Source organism: Haliotis cracherodii, unplaced genomic scaffold (assembly GCF_022045235.1).
Source record: "Haliotis cracherodii isolate W230 unplaced genomic scaffold, xgHalCrac1.p SCAF_1, whole genome shotgun sequence".
In the NCBI taxonomy this organism is placed as follows: Eukaryota; Metazoa; Mollusca; class Gastropoda; order Lepetellida; family Haliotidae; genus Haliotis; species Haliotis cracherodii.
This window is the reverse complement of record NW_027266264.1, coordinates 40,454,899-40,476,037: the sequence shown is the minus strand read 5'-3', so window position 1 is coordinate 40,476,037 and position 21,139 is coordinate 40,454,899. Positions and strand designations below refer to the sequence as shown.

General features: G+C 39.7%; 1 protein-coding gene across 1 annotated transcript in view; it reads right to left on the bottom strand.

Moving 5' to 3' along the window:
* LOC139477946 (structural maintenance of chromosomes protein 5-like) overlaps positions 1 to 21,139 on the bottom strand; it is a 243,022-nt gene that overhangs the window by 92,108 nt on the left and 129,775 nt on the right. Inside the window, exons 13-15 of the mRNA XM_071260398.1 lie at positions 14,340 to 14,523; positions 13,852 to 13,913; positions 7,033 to 7,099 (exon numbers count right to left, since the gene is read on the bottom strand). Of these exons, the coding sequence (XP_071116499.1) occupies positions 7,033 to 7,099; positions 13,852 to 13,913; positions 14,340 to 14,523 (313 nt within the window). The remainder of the gene's footprint in view (positions 1 to 7,032; positions 7,100 to 13,851; positions 13,914 to 14,339; positions 14,524 to 21,139) is intronic.

The window sequence follows — 21,139 nt, the reverse complement described above, 5'->3', positions numbered from 1 at the left end:
AAATACAAACATAAAACTTAAATTCCAACATTTAGTGTTTTTACAAGAAACATCTAAACTTAACAAATAGTTGGGTAAATTATGCCAACACAAAGAAACATAATTTTGTAAGTTTTTAATATCATCACGTTTTAAAGCTTGGTTCATCACTCTTTGCGAGAAATAAAAATAAAAATTGATAATTTTCTCTTTTCTGTGTCCCAAACACTATCAAAATGATTGATGTAATTTCAATAGTCTTTATTTATTGAACATGTTGTTTGTACTTGTCTAAAATCATGCCATGCAATGTGTGTTTACCTGAATTATTTTCAAAATCTCCTCTTGTAATACCAAAGACGAGGAGGTAACACCAAAGACAGTACCATTACTCATACGACTTTTATTTCACTGTACAATAATTTATCAGTTGGAAATGATGCACTATAGTTGGTGTTGCATATTTGCAATGGCATCAGACATTATTTCTATGAAGCTGATACCGCTGACTTCTGTTAACACTGAGGACATATTAAGTTACACCAAAGACATTTAGTGATTATAAAGGAATCTAGGTTAGTGTGTTTTCATAAATTTAAGTGTTAATATGAGTTATGCCATAGTAATTATAACTCTTAAGACATGTTTTACCCATTAACACTAACTTCAAAGTCATAACTTGTGGTAATGCCAAGGACATATTAAGTGACACCAAAGAATTTAGCTGCATCTAACCCGAAGTTGGAGTGTTTCAATGAAAATACAAATTTAAGTGTTGATATGATAAAAGCGGTGTAATGTCAATGGAACAAGACATTGTCATTGCCCATTCAAAGTTAATAATTGCTGACTTGTGGTACCATCAAGGACATATTAATTAACCTTTAGCCTGCTGAATTATTTTCACACTTTTTACCCCTGCCTGCTGGATTAATTTTAGCATAAGGCGCTCTAAAGAGGGTGGGTGATTTCAAACAGTCGGTGCCTCATTAAACAAGGGCCAATTGAAGAAATATTTTGCACAGTTATTCATTATAGAAAACTACACAGTACTATATAAATATATCCCGATGTTTTCAATCAAAGCAAGGTTAAGACCAAAGCGAACACAAAATTTGTAAATTTTCTTAACCCCCTGGATGCCAGAGGGACATATATGTCCTTCCTCTACAACCCTCGCTTTGAAGTCGAATAAAATTCAAAATACATCACCCACACAAATACACTTCACAGTTTTGAATAAGGTGGGAAATTCCCTGTTCTGTGATATCATCCACTGGCATTTTAGGCCAAGCAAAATTACTGAAAACGACCTCTGAAAATTAGATACATCGTAAATGTCGCCATTTTATACACATTACTAAATCACCACTCACGGCGTTATTTACAGCATGTTTTGAAATCTAAATTTAGGATATTTACTCGGAGAAATGAATTTCAAAAATAGCATATTAGTGATCACGGGTATCTGTCTTTAATGAAATCACCGATGATCATTCCAAAACGTCTCCGATAACCCGAGAATCGTTTCGAATGTTTTGGAAAATACGCAAAAACACGAACGCCGAAGTGAACTTTCCGCCATGTTGGATAGTGTTTACAAAATCACGTTTCAGGTACACCGGTTATGAGGCGCTTGTAACATCGAGTATATTTCAAACTTAGCTGCCATACACACATCCTTGAATTCCTCATACATTTAAGAATCAAATGACCAATGGTCTTTGTCACCAATACAAAGTGGCTGGATGAAATCAAGCAAAATATGTTAGATGTGAAAACGAAACGCTGTGCTCGAAAAACTGCACTTGTTTGAAATGTTAACAAAGCAAAATACACATTTTACAGTGTAGCATTTTCTCCTATTTTAAGCTATCAATTCATCTATTCTTTCAAGACATTGGCTCAACATTTTCAGAATATGCACGGGAAGAGAATAGTAAGAAAAATTAGGGAATTTAAAATAGATACATTGCAATGATTTGATATTTTCAACAGAAATTGTCAAAGTTACCATCATGTGTGACGCCATGACTGACGCAAAATCACGCACGACAACAGTATTTATCGGAATTTCTGCCTATTTCGGTTCTTTTCAATGAAAATTATAACAACAAATAACAGTACATAGATTGTCAGACTGTTTCTGATTACTTACATGTCACATTAATTTAATTTTAATTGAGTAAAAATTCGGGGGTTTTCATCTGCAAATAACAGCGCGATGGTAAATTACGAACCATTTCAGTAATTTTATTATCTAAACATTAAACAGAAAAATAACTTAATTTTCGAGGTCATCATGTCGGTTGCAGAAATACGAACATTCGGGTTAATCTGACGTGTCATGTTATAAAATTTGCAGGAAAAAATTAATGACTTATAAATATTCACTGATACTAATTTCAAGCGTTTTGGTTGAATATTTACGATATACAAAAATAAACAACCCATGTCATGATGCTAGCAGACATCCTAAAATCAAACATGGCGCGCTTCACCCAACCTCTGAATAACTCTTTGCTATTTCAATATCAACAAAGTTTACATTGCCTTTATAAATATTCCTTGGCGATAGTTGACGATCTTCTCAATCGAAGGTTGTTTTGATTGTCATTTTCAAATTAATATGACGAGAGAAAAACGAAAATAAAGATCGTGAATTCTGATAACAATAATTCAGTAAGTGCAAAGGTCACCGGATGTGATGTCACAGACAGGGGTTGTCACCTGGTGATATTTAGTACCAAAACAGTAACAGTAAATTTTGAAATATTTCGCCTATCACATACAGCAAAAACATAAGTCAATACATAGTATCAGTAATCACCACTAATATGAAATAAAAATGTGACTTTGACGATATAATTGGCGTATTATTTAGTCCGTTTGACCTTGCATGCTCCTGTGACCCGGAAACGGTAGACGATAAATCAACATGCCACATGCAAGTTTCGCGGTATCTTTTATTTGAACTTTTGTTGATATTTATGAATCACCATTCAACGTTACGGTGAATATGAATGGGCATGTTTCATATTTCTGCAATGTACACGGTGATATGTTTCACTATTATAAGTGTATCCCATGTAATACGTCTATGGATATCGTCGATCAGCAATTTAATATCACCCTCTACAACAGGTACGTGAAAATGGGCTTGACAAAACGTGTTTCAAAATAACATTCCTGCGCTGTTGAATATGATAGGATATATATACCGTATTCGACTTAATAAGCGCCCAGGGCGCTCTCAAAATTAGAAATAGGGGGCTCTTATTAGATTATTTTGGTGGAAAAAAAACAGAGTCGAAAGATAAATTTCATGGTTTATACTGACAGACTGAAATGTTTATATACGAGAGATAAATATTTTCGGAATTTAATTGCCCATAATTAAGGGTGCATATAACAAACGAGTTCGTATTATACGCGAATAAATAAGTGTTGTGTACACTGATCTATCGGAAGGGGTGGTAATTGGTATTGTTCACAAGCCAATATATTAGCAAATATCGCCGTGGGCTCATTAGAGCGGGGCGCTAATTACGTCAAATACGGTAAGCAACAAAATGCTACATACATATTTTCGGTGTTAGTTCCACATTACATTTGGGACAGTTTTCCTTTCATAATACATTCATAGATTCTAGCATGATCTTAGAACAATTTAATGAAGCATTTCTAAATATATTACAAAAATATGAAGACCGCCATGATTGTGTATTGATTATAGATTTGTAATTGTTTAATTATTTACAGCTGTTTACAGGTTTTAAAATTTTATGTTATATTTTTATATTTAGTAGTTATTTTTTTCCACAATGATTGTGTGTATGGACACTAAATATTGGTCAATGCATCAGCACAGTGTTACTGATCAAACTTCTTTAGTTTAAAGACATTTTATTCTACAATTATTATCTTTCACTCTGAACATCAATCATGTGAATAAGTAAATATTTTAAGTAACTATGTCATTTAATTTTAGTATTCCATAAATAATGAATAAATTGATCAGATCCTTAACATATACATACTAAACTCATGTGGACATTCGTCTTGTGCATTAAGTGGTTTGTTTCCAAATAAAACAATTCTAAAATGAATATGATACATTACTTACTTGTAACGGTACATGAAATTTTTGTTTGTTTAATCACAAGTACCATGGTGGCACATTAGCTGGTGAGTTAGCCATATATTTCTAAGAAAATGCTATCTCAGTCTTCTGGTTGGAGTGAAAAGATATATGCCTGTACACATGTTTACCCTTGCCAGATGTATTTTTTTCTGGTAAGCCACGCCCCATGACTTTAGTTCACCTTATGTGGTCTATTTTGCATATACAGATACTGCTGCAAACCTGTTTTTCCTTTGTATGCAATCAGTCTCACAACTACCTCAGCTGGTGTGTGTAAAAGGTCCCCTGTCATCATGAAACAAGAATTATAAAGGAAAGTCATATTTACAATTAAAAACATATCTGTCTTTCCTTGAATACTCTTTGTCTAAGTGCCAGAAATTGTCAGTGTCATAAAAATTTTAAAAAAAGATTTTCATAAAGACTTTTCTTAGATAGACCTAAGTCAAACCATGAAAAATGATAACATTATAAAGAAAATATCGGACTGCATGCCGCTCAACGTGAAGTGCCAAAAGTCAACAATGGCCGTTTCTGGTAGTTGTGTGCCGAGAAGTTTGGCCGAAACTTTTTAAACTCGCGGTATTTTGTTTTTGAGGTAAATAAACTACTGAAAGTTTTGATATTGTGCAAGCTGAGCATTTATGCATGTCAAAAGTAATTTTAATGTTACACAAAGCCTTCTTGGTAACTAGATATGGCGAGTTTTGTTTGTGGGTGTCCTTATGCTATTCGCCTGTCGAACTGGTTCGCCAGTAGCAACACGGCTAGTGACAAACTCTGTCGAACTGGTTCGACAGTAGCGTTGAGAGCTTTAAGTAACACCAAGGACATGTTAAGTAACACCAAGGACATATTAAGTAACACCAAGGACATGTTAAATAACACCAAGGACGTTTTTCAACACCAAGGACATGTTAAGTAACACCAAGGACATGTTAAATAACACCAAGGACATTTGTAACACCAAGGACATGTTAAGTAACACCAAGGACATGTTAAGTAACACCAAGGACATGTTAAATAACACCAAGGACATGTTAAATAACATGAAGGACGTTTTGTAACACCAAGGACATGTTAAGTAAAACCAAGGATGTTTTGTAACACCAAGGACGTTTTGTAACACCAAGGACATGTTAAGTAACACCATGGACATGTTTAGTAACAGCAAGGACATTAAGTAAGGATGTTTTGTAGCAGGAATTGATATAAGAGAGCATTCATTTACCTTCTTTCTACATAAAGTCGGATTACTCTTACACCTAATTAAGCAAATGGTAATACCAAGGACAGGAACCTTTTAGTCAGGCATGCTTTGCTTATTTTTAATCATTTAAAGAAAGAAACATGGAGGAATGTATGTTTATTTTAAAGATTCTAATCCCTCTAATAAAATAACAACATAAAAACTCATGTATGAGACATAAAAATTGAAACATGTTTACTGTAAAATGCATTATATTGTGTCTTTTGACAGTGTTATTTCAACAATTTCAGAGTATGAACCACTACAAGCAGAAAAAGCACTGACAAGGCAAATCCTGATGATGTATTTGAACTTGGTTCCCCACTGAAATATTAGGGATGAAAGTTAAGGGCTATCTCAAACTTTATGAAAGATAGATATTACTGACATAAAAAGGATACATATTTTGATAATGGCCCAACCATTTTCTGTGCCATTCTATACTAAAGGAAAAAACTAACTGTGCTTCAAATAAAGACCATTCTTTATCATAACAAATTCATTGAAAAAATACATACCAATACCCATACAGAGATACACATCCTAAAAGATGAGTGGTGTAATGACTCAATTAACAATGTCAATATCAAATGTGACCACCATTTGCGTTGATACAGGCGAGGCAGAGGCAGCGAATTGACACCAGATGACTTAAAACAGCCTCGAGGATGTTGTTCCAAATGTTAACCGAAGATTGGCCCAACTGACCTAGCTTTACTGGTTGGTTCTGCTCCTATCGTAGCCATTGTTCCATCTCATCCAAGACATGTTCTATTGGGAGAGAGGTCTGGACAAACAGCTGGCCATGGCAGTACAGCAATGGTCTGCGGACTTGAAAGATCACTGACAACACATGCAACATGTGCGCAGACTTTCATCTTGCTACATAGTGATGTTACGTCCCTGCATTTGCACAAAGATCTCGAACAATGTTGTCTCGGTAGTGTATGCCATTCAAATTGCCAATAACAATGAAGAGTTGTGTTCTCCCATGAGTTGTAATGCCACCCCACACCTTTACCACTTACACCCCTTACATTGGGTCACACAAGCATCACTAAAACATTCTCCTGGATGCCTATAGACCCTTTCACAGCCACCAGAGCAGACCAGATGAAAACTGGACTCATCTGTAAACATATACTGTCAGAGTCTATCTGAAACGGCTCACAGTTTGGATGTTTGTTGGGAGCATGACACTCATGGACGTGTTTTTTTTAATGTGAACAGCACACAATGATTGTTTAGCTATCAGGTGCTCATAAAACCACTTTTGTTTAACCGTCAATGAAGCTTACGCAATGCCACAGCTTGTTAAAAGTCAATATCTACGTGCCTTAGGTATGCTCTAAGCAGGAATGCCAAGCATTTTAATGTACATCAAAACTCAATATCATCTCTTTGGAGACGATACCTACAGCAGTGCAACATTCATGACGTGCCACGGGCCGGTTGTCCACATGCGACAACCATATTCAGTTGGTGCATCTACAGAATGTACTGTCAGATGAGCTAAAAGGTTACATGTCTGCAATATGAGCATGTTGAGAAAGAATATTTTCATTTACTTATGACTTATTTGACTTACATTTGTCCTAAAAAGGCATTAATGACACCTTCCCTTTCAGAACAAAAGTGTTTAGAAAGAGAATCTTCTCACCTGTATCTGTTTCTTCAACTCACTCTGTCTCTGAACATCCATTGACACAGCCAGAAATACAGGGTCTCTAAAAACAGAGTTAGAGAGAAAATTTGAGAAAAGTGTTGGAATCACATACGAAACTAGAAAGATGTTTGCATTTCATGCAAAAACAGAAGCAGCCACAGCTCCACAATATCCTGAATGCCCCAAAACTTTCCCACCAGGAACATCCATCCTTATCTCAAATCAAGTGATAGCTGACCTCAAGGGTAATTACCCATATTCATCTTCAATCCCTTACATTTTCCAATGCAGTACTTTGTCCTATGCCTCTGACAAGTTACAAGCAGCATTTGAAAAGCATCTCTTCCAGTTTGGGAAAAAATATGCCAAATGCAGTTCAACCAAGTCTCATGCCTGTAGCTACTTAATAACAATTAAGGTCATCAGCACTTATGGTTCAATGACATCACTGAAGAAAACATATGCCCATATGCCTAGAGAGTTCTATTTTTATAGCTACCCAAATAAGAAAAACATTTTTTTCAGAATAAAAACGATGTTTTATTGGTCTGTTTTCAGTCGTACAAATGGGTATCTCTCATACCCTCACTTCTATTCGCAGATTTAAAAGGAAGCCAGAAGCTGGAATGTAAACATTAAACTTGTTTCCGTCCGGTTGCGCACGCACCTCCCTATGACATGTCACAAATCTTGAAGAATAAGCCATCATTCAGGACTGGACTGGATTACTTCTCTGTGGGGATGGCTGGGTAGGAACGTACGACTGAAAACAGACCCCAAAACCCATGTTTTGGTCTGTTTTCAGTCGTAAAAATCGGTAGAATTCGACGAAACACTGGAAGGAGGGTCGGGAAAGTAATCAAGAAGTGACCTCTTTCACGTCAAATGTACCAAGTTCGTCACCCCTGTAGTGACAATGAAACATTCAACCAGATGCACGGACCAGACAAGTTGTTTATCACGAACGCACACAACTAATTATCGATGTGACAGGACAACTGCACGCGTCCGTTGAACAGCGATCGAAGTGTGGTCGTCTTATAGTTTAGTTACAGAGCAACTCACAGTATACAAGGTAACTAAAACAACATGGTTAATGCTCTTCGACCCACAAGTAACTATCGATGTGACAGGACAACTGCACACGTCAGTTGAACTGCGATCGAAGTGTGGTCGGCACATAATTTAGTTACAGAGCAACTCGCAGTATACAAGGTAACTAAAAAATATGAGCAGTACTATAAAGTATGGGAAGACGATGCATACACTGAATAACCATAATAAAAAAACAAAAGTACTGCACACAACAAAAAACAATAAGAATGCGTACATTCACCAACAGCTTTTATTGTAACATGTTATATGGCACGAAGTGTCGAGCAAAAAGTCCAAAGTGAATAAAGCACAAATTCACTGTCTTTTCTGGGAGATCTGTTGTGCCACCACGAGTGGACCTTAACTGTTGGAGTCCTTCAACATCTTCTGTTGAGATATCTCTGAGATAATGAGAAGCAAACACTGAAGTAGATCTCCAAAAGCAGCCCTCCATTATAGCTTGCAGCGAACAATTACTGTGGATTGCTAATGTTGAAGCTATGGCTCGAACTTCGTGCAGATGAGAGTAGGTGGGAGGTGCGAGTCCTTGCGGCTCGTAAGCTCTGAGAATTACCGCCATCAACCAAAAGGAGAGAGTATTATGTGTAATCTCTTTCTTTGCATTAGTTGAGAGCGGTATGAACAGCTTTCGAAAATGTTGTCGTCGCTGTTCAGATTGCTGCAGGTAAATACGAAGCGCACGAACTGGGCACAGGGTGAGATCAGCGTGATCATGAGGGCCCATAATGGCAGACAAGGAAGGAATGTGGAACATTCTCGAATCTGGGCCAGGAAGTTGATTTTTCGCTAAAAAATCCCATCTGAGACCAAGATGGACGTTACCATGGTTATACTGATCGAACATAATCAGACTGATGTCAATGGCATGTATTTCCGATAAAGGAAAGCCGTTTACTGTGACAATAAGTCGAACGCGACCTGATCGAGAGGCTCGTAAGTCTGACTAGACAGGTTGCGCAGAACGACATCGAGGTCCCAGGCCGGCGGTCGGGATTTACGTGACTGATCTTCAACCATGAAAGCGAGTAGAATCTTCTGCAACTCCAGTGAGCTTGTCGCCCGTAGGGGATGGAACCATTGAAGCCAAAGCTGCCAGATAAATCGAGATCGTCGACCCTTTCAGATGCTGAGATGACCGGAGATAGACTAGGAACTACCGCCGGGTTGAAGCCATGAGACCTGGCGAAAATTGAGAAAGTGATCCACTTGTCATCGTACAGCTTACGAGTCGTAACTCGATGTGCCGACGAGACAAGCGCTGCTGCTTTAGCCGAATATCCTTTCTTTATTAACGAGGTATTAAGCAAACCCAGGCGTGAAGCTGGAAGTTCTTTATCCCCGGATGCAAGTCATCGTTGTGAGGATGAAGAAGGAGGTCGTCTCGATCTGCCAACGGGAACGGTCACTGATCGATTATCTGAAGAAGTTCCGGGAACCACGTTCTGGCCGGCCAATAAGGCGCGACCAAAAGCAGACATAGGTTGGCTGTTTGACGAACTTTCTCAAGTATCGATGGTAACAGCACCGTTGGCGGAAACGCGTAAGCGTCTAGATCCTCCCACGATATCACAAGAGCGTCATGGTCCCATGCCCATGGGTCTGGAACCGGCAACACGAATCGAGGGAGGCGGTTGTTATACCGGGTTGTGAAGAGATCTACTTGGGGCAACCAGAGTCGATCTGTCAGCAGATGAAAGACTGTCGGATGGATCATCCACTCCGTGGGAGACGGCCTCAATGGTCTGGACAGGGCGTCAGCTATCACATTCTTGGCCCACGGGATGTGACGGGCGCGTACGCCCATGTCCAAGTCGTCGACGAGGGCGAAGAACCTGAATGTCCGGTCCAGAAGGGCCGCCGACCGAGTCGTTCCCTGTTTGTTGATGCAGTGGATGACTTTGGAGTTGTCCGACTGTATCATCAGCCGTTTCCGACGGAGTCGAAGTTTCCAGAATTTCGACCGCCTGAATCACTGCTTCCATCTCGAGGCAGTTGATGTGGAGGACCTTTTCTTCTGGCGACCACAGCCCAGCCTTCAAATGACACGTCTACGAATAGGTGTAGTATGAACGGAGACTCGCTCATAAAGACGCCTTCGCAAACGTTCGACGGCTGGAGCCAGCACTCCAGATGACAACGTAGCTGCACCGGAAGAGGAACCAGAAGATTGGGAAACTCCAGGTGGGGGTACAGCAATCTCTGCAGCGGACGAAGTTGAAGACGACCTCGGCGAGTCAGGTCTTGGGCCGATGTCAACAGACCGAGGACTTCCTGCCACGTGTGCACCGAAGTTGGGGCATGTAGAAGTCTCGGAACGCTGCTGACAATCTTGTCCCAATGGTCTTGAGGGACCTTGACCAGATTGACCCCCGTCTGGAAGCGTATGCCGATGTACTGTAGATCCCGAGTTGGTACCAAGTCAGACTCTTGAAGGTTGACGATCCACCCGAAGTAACGTAGTAGACTCAGGGTGGTCGCTAACTCTCCTTGAAGGGCTCCCGTGAACTGGTGAGCTTGGAGCCCGTCGTCTAGGCAGAAGGCAACCCTGATCGCCTGCCGATGGAGACATTCTACGACCGTCTTCATGATCTGTGTGAAAATGCACGGGGCCGTAGAATCTCCAAACGGGAGGGCTGCCCACTGGTAATGAATACCTTGGTATACGAATCGGAGGTACTTCTGGAACTCAGAAGCTATTGGTACGTGGAGATACGCGTCCTGAAGGTCTATCGAGACGAGATAGTCATTTGGTAATATCATCTGACGCGGAGAGCTGAGGGATATCATGGTGAATGTGTCAGGTTGTTGGAGGTATGTTGCGTTTTTGTGATTGAAAATGAGCCGCATCTTTGTGGAGTTTTTCTTGCGTACTAGAATGATGGGCAAGTAGTACCCCGGCGATGGTGCTGATGTCCCTAGGCGAAGTACTGCCGCCTTTTCCACCAACGAATCGATGGCCTCCGTCAGCCGATCCGTTGGTTGAGTTTGGAATGTCAGGGATGACATCAGTGGTGGTGTTGATCTCAGGCGTGGGGCGTAGCCTGTTGTCAAAATGTTCTGAACGTAAGGGTCGTTGAGGAAAGCCCACCTGTGGGCATAGTGATGAAGTCTCCCCCCTAGTTCGTCTAAAGGTAGTGTCACCGGGGGAGACTGCAACAACGGTGACAGCGGGGGAAGGGTCCTCACCTCTTCCCCCGCTGGCTCTTTCCCCCTCTGGGATACTTGGAAAAGGAGACCTGGCGACCTTTCCAGTCCGAATCTATCTTGCGGGACGGCTGTCGAGGCATGTCCCTACGAAAGGCCTGTTGCACATTCTCATTTCTGTAACGTCGTCTGGGGCGTTCGAAACTGGTGGCCGTCTGGACAGGTTGTGTGCAGCCGAAATGAAAATGTGAGCAAACACATTGGACAGACCCCCTAAAAGGAGGCTTTTCAAATAGTGCCCACTACATAAAATCAAATTGAATGCAATAAATAGTGAAATATGTTTCCTTGGTCAGCTGAACATACAAACCTTAGTTCAGTGTTTCCTTGGTCGGTTAAACAAACAAACCTTAGTTTAGTGTTTCCTTGGTCAGTTGAACATACAAAACTAAGTTTGGTGGTTCCTTGGTCAGTTGAACAAACAAACTTTAGTTTAGTGTTTCCTTGGTCAGTTGAACATACAAAACTAAGTTCAGTGGTTCCTTGGTCAGCTGAACAAACAAACCTTAGTTCAGTGTTTCCTTGGTCAGTTGAACATACAAAACTAAGTTTGGTGGTTCCTTGGTCAGTTGAACATACAAACCTTAGTTCAGTGTTTCCTTGGGCAGTTATACAAACAAACTTTAGTTCAGTGTTTCCTTGGTCAGTTGAACATACAAACCTTAGTTTGGTGGTTCCTTGGTCAGTTGAACAAACAAACCTTAGTTTAGTGTTTCCTTGGTCAGTTGAACATACAAATCTTAGTTCAGTGTTACCTTGGTCAGTTGAACGAACATACCTTAGTTTGGTGTTTCCTTGATCAGTTGAACATACAAAACTGAGTTCACTGGTTCTTTGGTCAGTTGAACATACAAACCTTAGTTTGGTTGTTCCTTGGCCAGTTGAACATACAAACCTTAGTTTGATGTTTCTTGGTCAGTTGAACATACAAACCTTAGTTCAGTGTTTCCTTGGTCAGTTGAAAGAACAAACCTTAGTTTAGTGTTTCCTTGGTCAGTTGAACATACAAAACTTAGTTCGGTGGTTCCTTGGTCAGTTGAACAAACAAACCTTAGTTCAGTGTTTCCTTGGTCAGCTGAACATACAAAACTAAGTTCGGTGGTTCCTTGGTCAGTTGAACATACAAACCTTAGTTCAGTGTTTCCTTGATCAGTTGAACAAAACAAACCTTAGTTCAGTGTTTCCTTGGTCAGTTGAACAAAACATACCTTAGTTTGGTGTTTCCTTGGTCAGTTGAACATACAAACCTTAGTTTGGTGTTTCCTTGGTCAGTTGAACATACAAACCTTAGTTAGGTGTTTCCTTGGTCAGCTGAACATACAAACCTTAGTTAGGCGTTTCCTTGGTCAGTTGAACATACAAAACTAAGGTCAAAGTTGCCTTGGTCAGTTGAACATACAAACCTTAGTTCAGTGTTTCCTTGGTCAGTTGAACAAACAAACCTTAGTTCAGTGTTTCCTTGGTCAGCTGAACATACAAAACTAAGTTCGGTGTTTCCTTGGTCAGGTGAACATGCAAACCTTAGTTTGGTGGTTCCCTGATCAGTTGAACATACAAAACTAAGTTCGGTTGTTCCTTGGCCAGTTGAACATACAAACCTTAGTTTGGTGGTTCCTTGGTCAGTTGAACATACAAATCTTAGTTCAGTGTTACCTTGGTCAGTTGAACGAACATACCTTAGTTTGGTGTTTCCTTGATCAGTTGAACATACAAAACTGAGTTCACTGGTTCTTTGGTCAGTTGAACATTCAAACCTTAGTTTGATGTTTCTTGGTCAGTTGAACATACAAACCTTAGTTCAGTGTTTCCTTGGTCAGTTGAAAGAACAAACCTTAGTTTAGTGTTTCCTTGGTCAGTTGAACATACAAAACTTAGTTCGGTGGTTCCTTGGTCAGTTGAACAAACAAAACTAAGTTCAGTGGTTCCTTGGTCAGTTGAACATACAAAACTAAGTTCGGTGGTTCCTTGGTCAGTTGAACATACAAACCTTAGTTCAGTGTTTCCTTGATCAGTTGAACAAAACAAACCTTAGTTCAGTGTTTCCTTGGTCAGTTGAACAAAACAAACCTTAGTTTAGTGTTTCCTGGATCAGTTAAACAAACATACCTTAGTTTGGTGTTTCCTTGGTCAGTTGAACATACAAACCTTAGTTAGGTGTTTCCTTGGTCAGCTGAACATACAAACCTTAGTTAGGCGTTTCCTTGGTCAGTTGAACATACAAAACTAAGGTCGAAGTTGCCTTGGTCAGTTAAACATACAAACCTTAGTTCAGTGTTTCCTTGGTCAGTTCAACAAACAAACCTTAGTTCAGTGTTTCCTTGGTCAGCTGAACATACAAAACTAAGTTCGGTGTTTCCTTGGTCAGGTGAACATACAAACCTTAGTTTGGTTGTTCCCTGATCAGTTGAACATACAAAACTAAGTTTGGTGTTGCCTTGGTCAGGTGAACATACAAACCTTAGTTTGTTTCCTTGGTCAGTTGAACAAACATACCTTAGTTTGGTGTTTCTAGCTGATATCTCTTTGTTTCCATATCGAGACCTCTTAATTGTATACTGAAATGAAACAAATTTTCGTTAAGAAAGGGAACAACAAGAAATCCTTGGAGATCTTGTATCTTCCAGGTGATTTAAAACTAACACACTATGATAATGAAAGTTTTACGCTCTAAAGAATACCATGACATATATATTCTTTACAACATGCAACTGTGCACTAACAACAACATATGCATAAAATAAAATGGCATCTGGTTGAAAAAGATAATCTTTATTATCTCAAAAAGAATATCAAAGCTTTCTTTATCATAAGTCTGTTGAGAAACTATGACAAGAACATTACCTACAGATACGTGAAAGTAAGGTAAGTCTATCTGCAAAACTATAAACACTTTATCTACATAAACAGCCAGGAAATATTCACCTCGTTTCATCTGGAACAAAATGTGAAGAAAAGTGTGTACAAAAGAGATGGAGACGTACTTGGGTATCTCTGGTGTAGAAAACATGAAGCTCAGGGTTTTTCTGGATGACTTGGTTAACATTGGACTTGACCCGGTCATCTCCTACAACAATTTTATGCACCTGGTACTGCATACACAAAAACCGCATCACTGCATCGGGACAGTCAAACAGATCTTTCAGGAAACTGGAAAACCCGTATTTGCTGCAATAATAAACACAAAACATATCCATCTTAGTCATGGGATTAATTCTGTAATGTTTTGCTGTAACTCAGCAATTTCTGAAGGTATCAATGTTAATTTGATATGGAGCAAGCATGTGTTTTTTGGAATAACATGATACATTTTGGGGCATTCAGTCTCAACCATAGTGGGACCATGTTTTAACTTTGAGATATCTGGACAATCAAGATAACGAGGCACTGACATCCAGACAGATCAAGTAATAGTAATATAGATCCATAGCAATACACCTGCTTATATGAGAAATTAAGAACACAACATGTGTACTCGTATGTGATGACAAGTTGAAATGCATTTCTGAGGCAATGATCAATAACAATGGCGGCAAATTAGCTAAAGTGTACATGTGCCCCAGTGGTGGGTTAGACATTGGTAGACTATGAGCAAATTTTGGTGTGCTTGTCCGTGATCTCTTCATTGAACAGAGAAGTTTCAATAAACGCAAATGTGGAATCCTAAACCTTAAGAGTGGTTGGCCTTGATGAGCCTGTCATTCTTTGTATGTCCTCTTCCAAACTGTGAGCTTGGTTTGCTACCTCACCAGCATGGATAGGAAACTCATCCTTCCTAAACGTCATATGGTCATATCTGTCAGCATAGGGTCGGACTGAATCGATGTACGATGCGACCATATGCTGTCCTTTTTCTCCACCCTTTTACCAGGGAAAGGCACAGATACGAGACGGTCCGCTACTCAATCGGGTACTTACACTGAGCTGAGATGTGTATTCCATTCTACCGAGGAATCGCCATCTTCGCCATTTGAAGAGTCTGACGAATCATAAAGATGTTGACGTGTTTGCCCACATGGCAATCGGCTTCTGCTCTGGTGTGTAGTGCTACCTCTGACAGAGGGCTTGGATGATCCGCCTGGTGATAGGGATTTATGCATCGATATCATGTACGTGCAGGCGTACTAGCGCTGCCCAGCAATGAATGTGCTGTACCATGACTCACATTAGCTGCCGGAGTATGCGCTAAGCCTTGTGCCATAGTTGTAACTGACGAAGGCGTCTGGTACATAGCCTATGGCGTAGGCATGGGATACAGGTGTGCCATAGAATGCTGCCAAATGGGCTAAGTTGGGATTAAGAAGGATTCGTTGAATTGTGGAAGATCCCACTGTATATAGGACCACCAAATATAAAGTGAACAAAATCAGATGACAAGGCTCTGTAGTCACAAATTTGCCTTGGCATATTCTCAGATAAAGTTACTCGACTGCCTAATGCCATGTGTTCGTGCATCTGAAAGGCACACATTCACATTTTTATGCCCCAGCACTTGCATAATTCAAACGTGCAACATTGATGTCTTTCAACTTTTGTATCAGGTGTTATGAGCACTGATTCGTCAGTCATTTGTCCTGTTGGGTCCAGAAGTCATGTTTTTCGTTTTACTTCTAAGCTTGTTTTTTCCTATTGGTTGCCTCTTAAACCAAATTTGACCAGGAAGAGTCTACATTTGAAAGCAGTGGCAAGATAGAAGGGACTGTCAACATTACAATAATCCCCAGGTCTGAGGGATTTGTATAACTTAAATGGATAGCCCAAAATAATTTAGCCACCAGAGTGTGTTTATTATGGATTCAGGATGACTATTGCCCAACTTTCCAAATGAGCACAATTTATCTACTTCCTCATCTGTCAGGGCCTCAGACCTATTGGGTGAGTTGCCTTTACCATATCTCTTTAATTGTCTGTTTTGATGGAAGGACAGCTTTCATTTGCCTGAAAATGGTGTCAATTGAGAGGTATCTGCCATAATATAATTGAGCTTCTTTAATTGCCTATCAAAACAAGCAAGCATTCCATATAGTGTAGCAGGTTGATATTCGGTACCATATAATTCGGTGGGAGGAATATATTGTATTTGTCGGTGATCATGTTCGATTGTGTCCATTGACATGTCTTAGAGCTAAAATGGATAGAATTATCATTAAACCGCCCGCATGTTATCAGAAATGAGTGGGCCACTGTAACTTAATAATGCGCCCATATTGCTTGACAACGGGCCATTATCACATCCGTTGCTAGGTGAAGTCATAGGATAGGTGACGTCACGTTCAATAGCGACGTCATCTGGTTTGTTCTATGATGTTTCCATATTTGTAAAGTTGGGTCATTGACATTCCTGTTGATTGCAGTAAATGTTTCAAAAACGATATTGTTGTTTCTTTTTATTTGGCAACAAATTCTATCCATTTTAGCTATATTATGGCTAATGCTATTTTTCAGGGCATTATCATTTGCAGAAGCCCTCAGTATTCGTCAGGCAGTTAATTGAAGACCTCAAGCTTCTGCAAATGATAATGCCCTGAAAAATAGTGTTACCCTTATAAATTCATGTTCCAGCAAGGTTAACAGGTACTTCAAAAGATCACACTTGCAGACTTTTTATGACAGTGGCACACACCCAGCCATAACACTAATTTCAACCAGCATCATGTTGTATATTATTAGGATTACATACCTTTATGCAGTGTTTTGCAGAATCAAGTATAACAGTAAATTCCAACTTCAAGGTTAACTTCGGAGTGGCAATTTTTACTTTGACAGTCTTGGGTTCCAGGGTTTTGTCACGGCTAAATTCTATTTTTCGGATTCCAAGAGATTTTTATGGTATAGCTTTTAATTTAAATGGCCAACATTAATACAAGGTCTGCTCTCTAAGGATTTGATCACGGATCAGTGATTATTTACCTCTGTGAACATCTGGATGATGTCAGACAGTTCCGATATTCCGACAGCAATTCCGGATTCATTCTGACAGAATATTCCAAGATCGTAATGATTCAAGCATACAAGTTACAGTTATCACAAGTTGCAAGTGATTTGTCATTCGTATAAACTATTACATTTTACAGACTATATTTAGATGTTTTGACAATCATCCATTGTCATCGCGATCCAGAAGGACCAGATTGTTTACATTATCAAGTTGCGTGATGATGCCATCACAGTCAAGGGTTTTTATCTACCGATGTTTACAGAGATCGTTCCAGAATCGATCCTACATATTTAATTCCAAGCTTTAATTAGGATTTAACTCGAGCTGACTTATATCTCATTTTGACAGCTCTCGGAGGTTGGCCTCATTGTCATCGATTCTGGGTCACATGACTTCCAGAATGTATTGTTTACATTACATGGATCCAGTACCGGTTGCAGCCAAGTTTGTACACTTTAAAGTTTCAAAGTTCATTGTACATTTCAATTGCTTTAACAGTTCAGATATATCAATCCTGGGACGGATACAGACAAGTACCGGATTCTAGAGCCACGATGTGGCAACCAACGCAGAGCGACTGATGTTTCCAGTACAGTTGACAGCCAGTATCGCATCTTGCGATCTCAAGGACAAGTACAAGATTTTTCAGTTCACTGAATAATTAATAAACTTGTTATTGAACTTAACCTACTTGTCGTGTGATGCTTCTGCATTTCACAAAGTTTCGACATTCGTAACTTTGTAGATCCTTGTGATATATACTCAACAACAAAAGTTCCTGTAACACTAATATTTTAGTGTATTTTTCAAACAAGTAAAGTTTGGTTTTCAATTTTGTAGTACATGTATGGAATTACAAAAACGCACCTGCTACAGAAAAGCATGCATTCCATGCAAAAGTTGACTTTTAAGCAAGCCCCATGCATTTCACTACCCAAGAATTACGCAATTATTCAACATTACAAAATGCCACGTCTGTCTGAAAATGAGTGTCTGCAAGCCATTGGTATGCTTGAAGCAGGATCGAGTCAACGCGATGATGCAAGACAATTTAACATCCACAGAAACACCATTTGGTGTTTATGGCATCTTTGGCAACAGACGAATGCAGTCAGAGACCATCCTCAGTGTGGCAGGCCACGCGTAACCAATAATCGTCAAGACAACTGGATTCGAACAACACACCTACAAAATCGATTCCAGCCAGCAACAGTGACTGCAAGAAGCATCCTTGGCCTTGACGAATATCTTCACAAACCCTACGTCGTCGCCTCAGATGTGCAGGGATTGTCGCCAGAAGACCCACCAGACGTCCCATTTTGACAGGAAACCACCGTCAAGCACATCTACAGTGGTGCAGACAGCCATGCAGTGGGGACAAATTCTATTCACTGACAAGTCTCGTTTTCACCTCAACCACAGCGATGGACGGATTAGAGTGTACCGACGTCGAGGTGAACGTTACGTCAATCATTTTGTCATGGAAGAAGATCAGTTTGGGGACGGCAGTATTATGGTATTGGGTGGGATTATGGTACGGGGAGGACCCGTTTGATAGTAGTAGAGGGAAATCTCAATGCACAGCGCTACTGCGATGAGATCATCGGCCCTGTTGTTCTACTGTTTTTGCGTCGTCATGGCCCAGGCATTACCTTTCAACATGACAACGCCCGGCCTCATATTGCTCGACTTTTTCAGGGCATCCCCTGATCTCTCACCAATCGAGCACATGTGGGATGAGATGGATCGGCGCCTTCGACGTCAACCACGTGTTCATCACTCCAGAAACTTCAAAACATGCTCCAGCAGATATCCCACTTGGACTTTGTGCGACGCCTGGTCCATTCCATGAGATGAAGATGTGTTGCTTGCATCACAACCATAGGTGGACACACACGCTATTGATTTGTAAATTGACATTTTGGCATGTTCATGTTTTTTTTATGAAATCACGCATTTTCTGAAGTATGTATGGCAAATTAAACCATTTGAACACTAACAGAAGTCTTTTATCGGTTGCAAACTGAAATTGCTTCAGATTTGGTAAAAAACATAACTTTGCATTAAATCTCATTCCATGTCACAGGAACTTTTGTTGTTCAGTATATTATCGCTAAACCTCATCTCCAATCTCTGGTATTTATTTTGTCACATTGAGTGACTGGTGGCAGAATCCATTTATTTTAGTAGTTTCTCCAGAGGTAATTATCCACCATGCAGTCTTTGGCCGTCCATTACAATATTTGTCTTTTTTTTCTTCTGTGTCAGCCACTTCCCAAAATCTTTCCACATTTGGCTCAACAAAATAATTCACCTAAAAGTTCAGCTAGTACTTGCAGTGTGAGGGAAGGTAAGTGTCACTGTCACTCTCTCAGTGCGAAGTGATAGTTTCTGGAACTTGTCAGATACCCTTCTCAGTTTAGACCACAAAAACATTAAAACATATTCAGAGGCTGAATGATGTTAATACTTCTTCCTTTGAAAGTCCATCAATTTTAACGAGACTGTTAATGGGTATACGAGCAACAATGTTTATATTTGTAATATTTTTATTTCTAACAATCTATAACAATGTGTGTATTAGTTTAATGAACAGGTTAATAAATAAATGTATTGTGTACAAATGTCTTTCATAGTTACATTTAAATGAATGAAAAAGGTAGTTCCGCCTCCATCAAAGAGGTCAAAGGCATTTAAACGACCAATGAAAATCCTTCCATGGTTCATGACACTTGTGCAACATATGATTTTAATCTACTCGGATATTTGTGACCATATGGATAATAATTCGAATTATAACACAAAATCAATACAATCAATTCAGCTGTTAACATTTTTTAATACTCCCCTCAGCTGGAAAAATTTCAAAGAGGACTGGAAGATGGTTACCAGTTGCTAGATTATGTATATTCCTCCACGACTTACCACAAAAACCTACTCCATTGCTTTTGGACACTGAAAAAGTGTATACCCCACTGACATCAAGGTTTGGATCATGGACAGGTGGACAATGCACAACAAAACAAGCATGAATTACTTGTATCCCCCGCCAATATGACATAGCCGGTTGTGTGCAAGCCATTAGCCCCTGGGAACTATTTTCATGGGACCTTTTTGTAAAAGGCCTAATTGCAAGCACTAAAAACATTACTGGTGTTCTTACTATCTGCAGTTTATGATAGAATACGTAACTGTATTTGTGATGAGTTGTGTTATAACTTCAAAAATAATCATAAGCAAAGGTGTTCTTACTTTACTTAGAGATCATTGAGAGCAGGGGTCACCATGAGGTGTACTGAGAAGTACAGCACCAATCATCTGATGAACTGAGAAGCATGATCAGTAAACAACAAGTAGAATGAGTAGAGTCATTTTCTGCCCATCAAAGAAATCTTCAAATTTCAATTTTCACTCAGATCAGTTGAAATTCCCAGGAGCTAGGAGATGTTCACATTCATGCTGCTGGGAGAGATCCTGAAGTTACTGCATGAAATCAGTAAGTGAATGTGAGAGTTTATAGGAACAAACACACAAGTAATGCCGAACTTGCCAACAAGAACGGAAATGTATTCAATACTGCGCGATGACATTACATCACACTGTTCTTGACACACATACATAGCAATAGAACGTGTAGTGAGTGTCTCCTGGATAGACTTGATATCCTTGGAGGTCTTTCACTGTAATCATTGAGGTGAGTTTCTGTGAAACACAAACCACACGACAAACTTATCATTCTTCATATCTTCAAAATAAGCATTGAGTGATCAAACATTCAAGTGACCCACCTTGAGTCCATCACCATGACTGTCTACAGTGTGTGTCCAGGTGAACAGTCTTTCATTC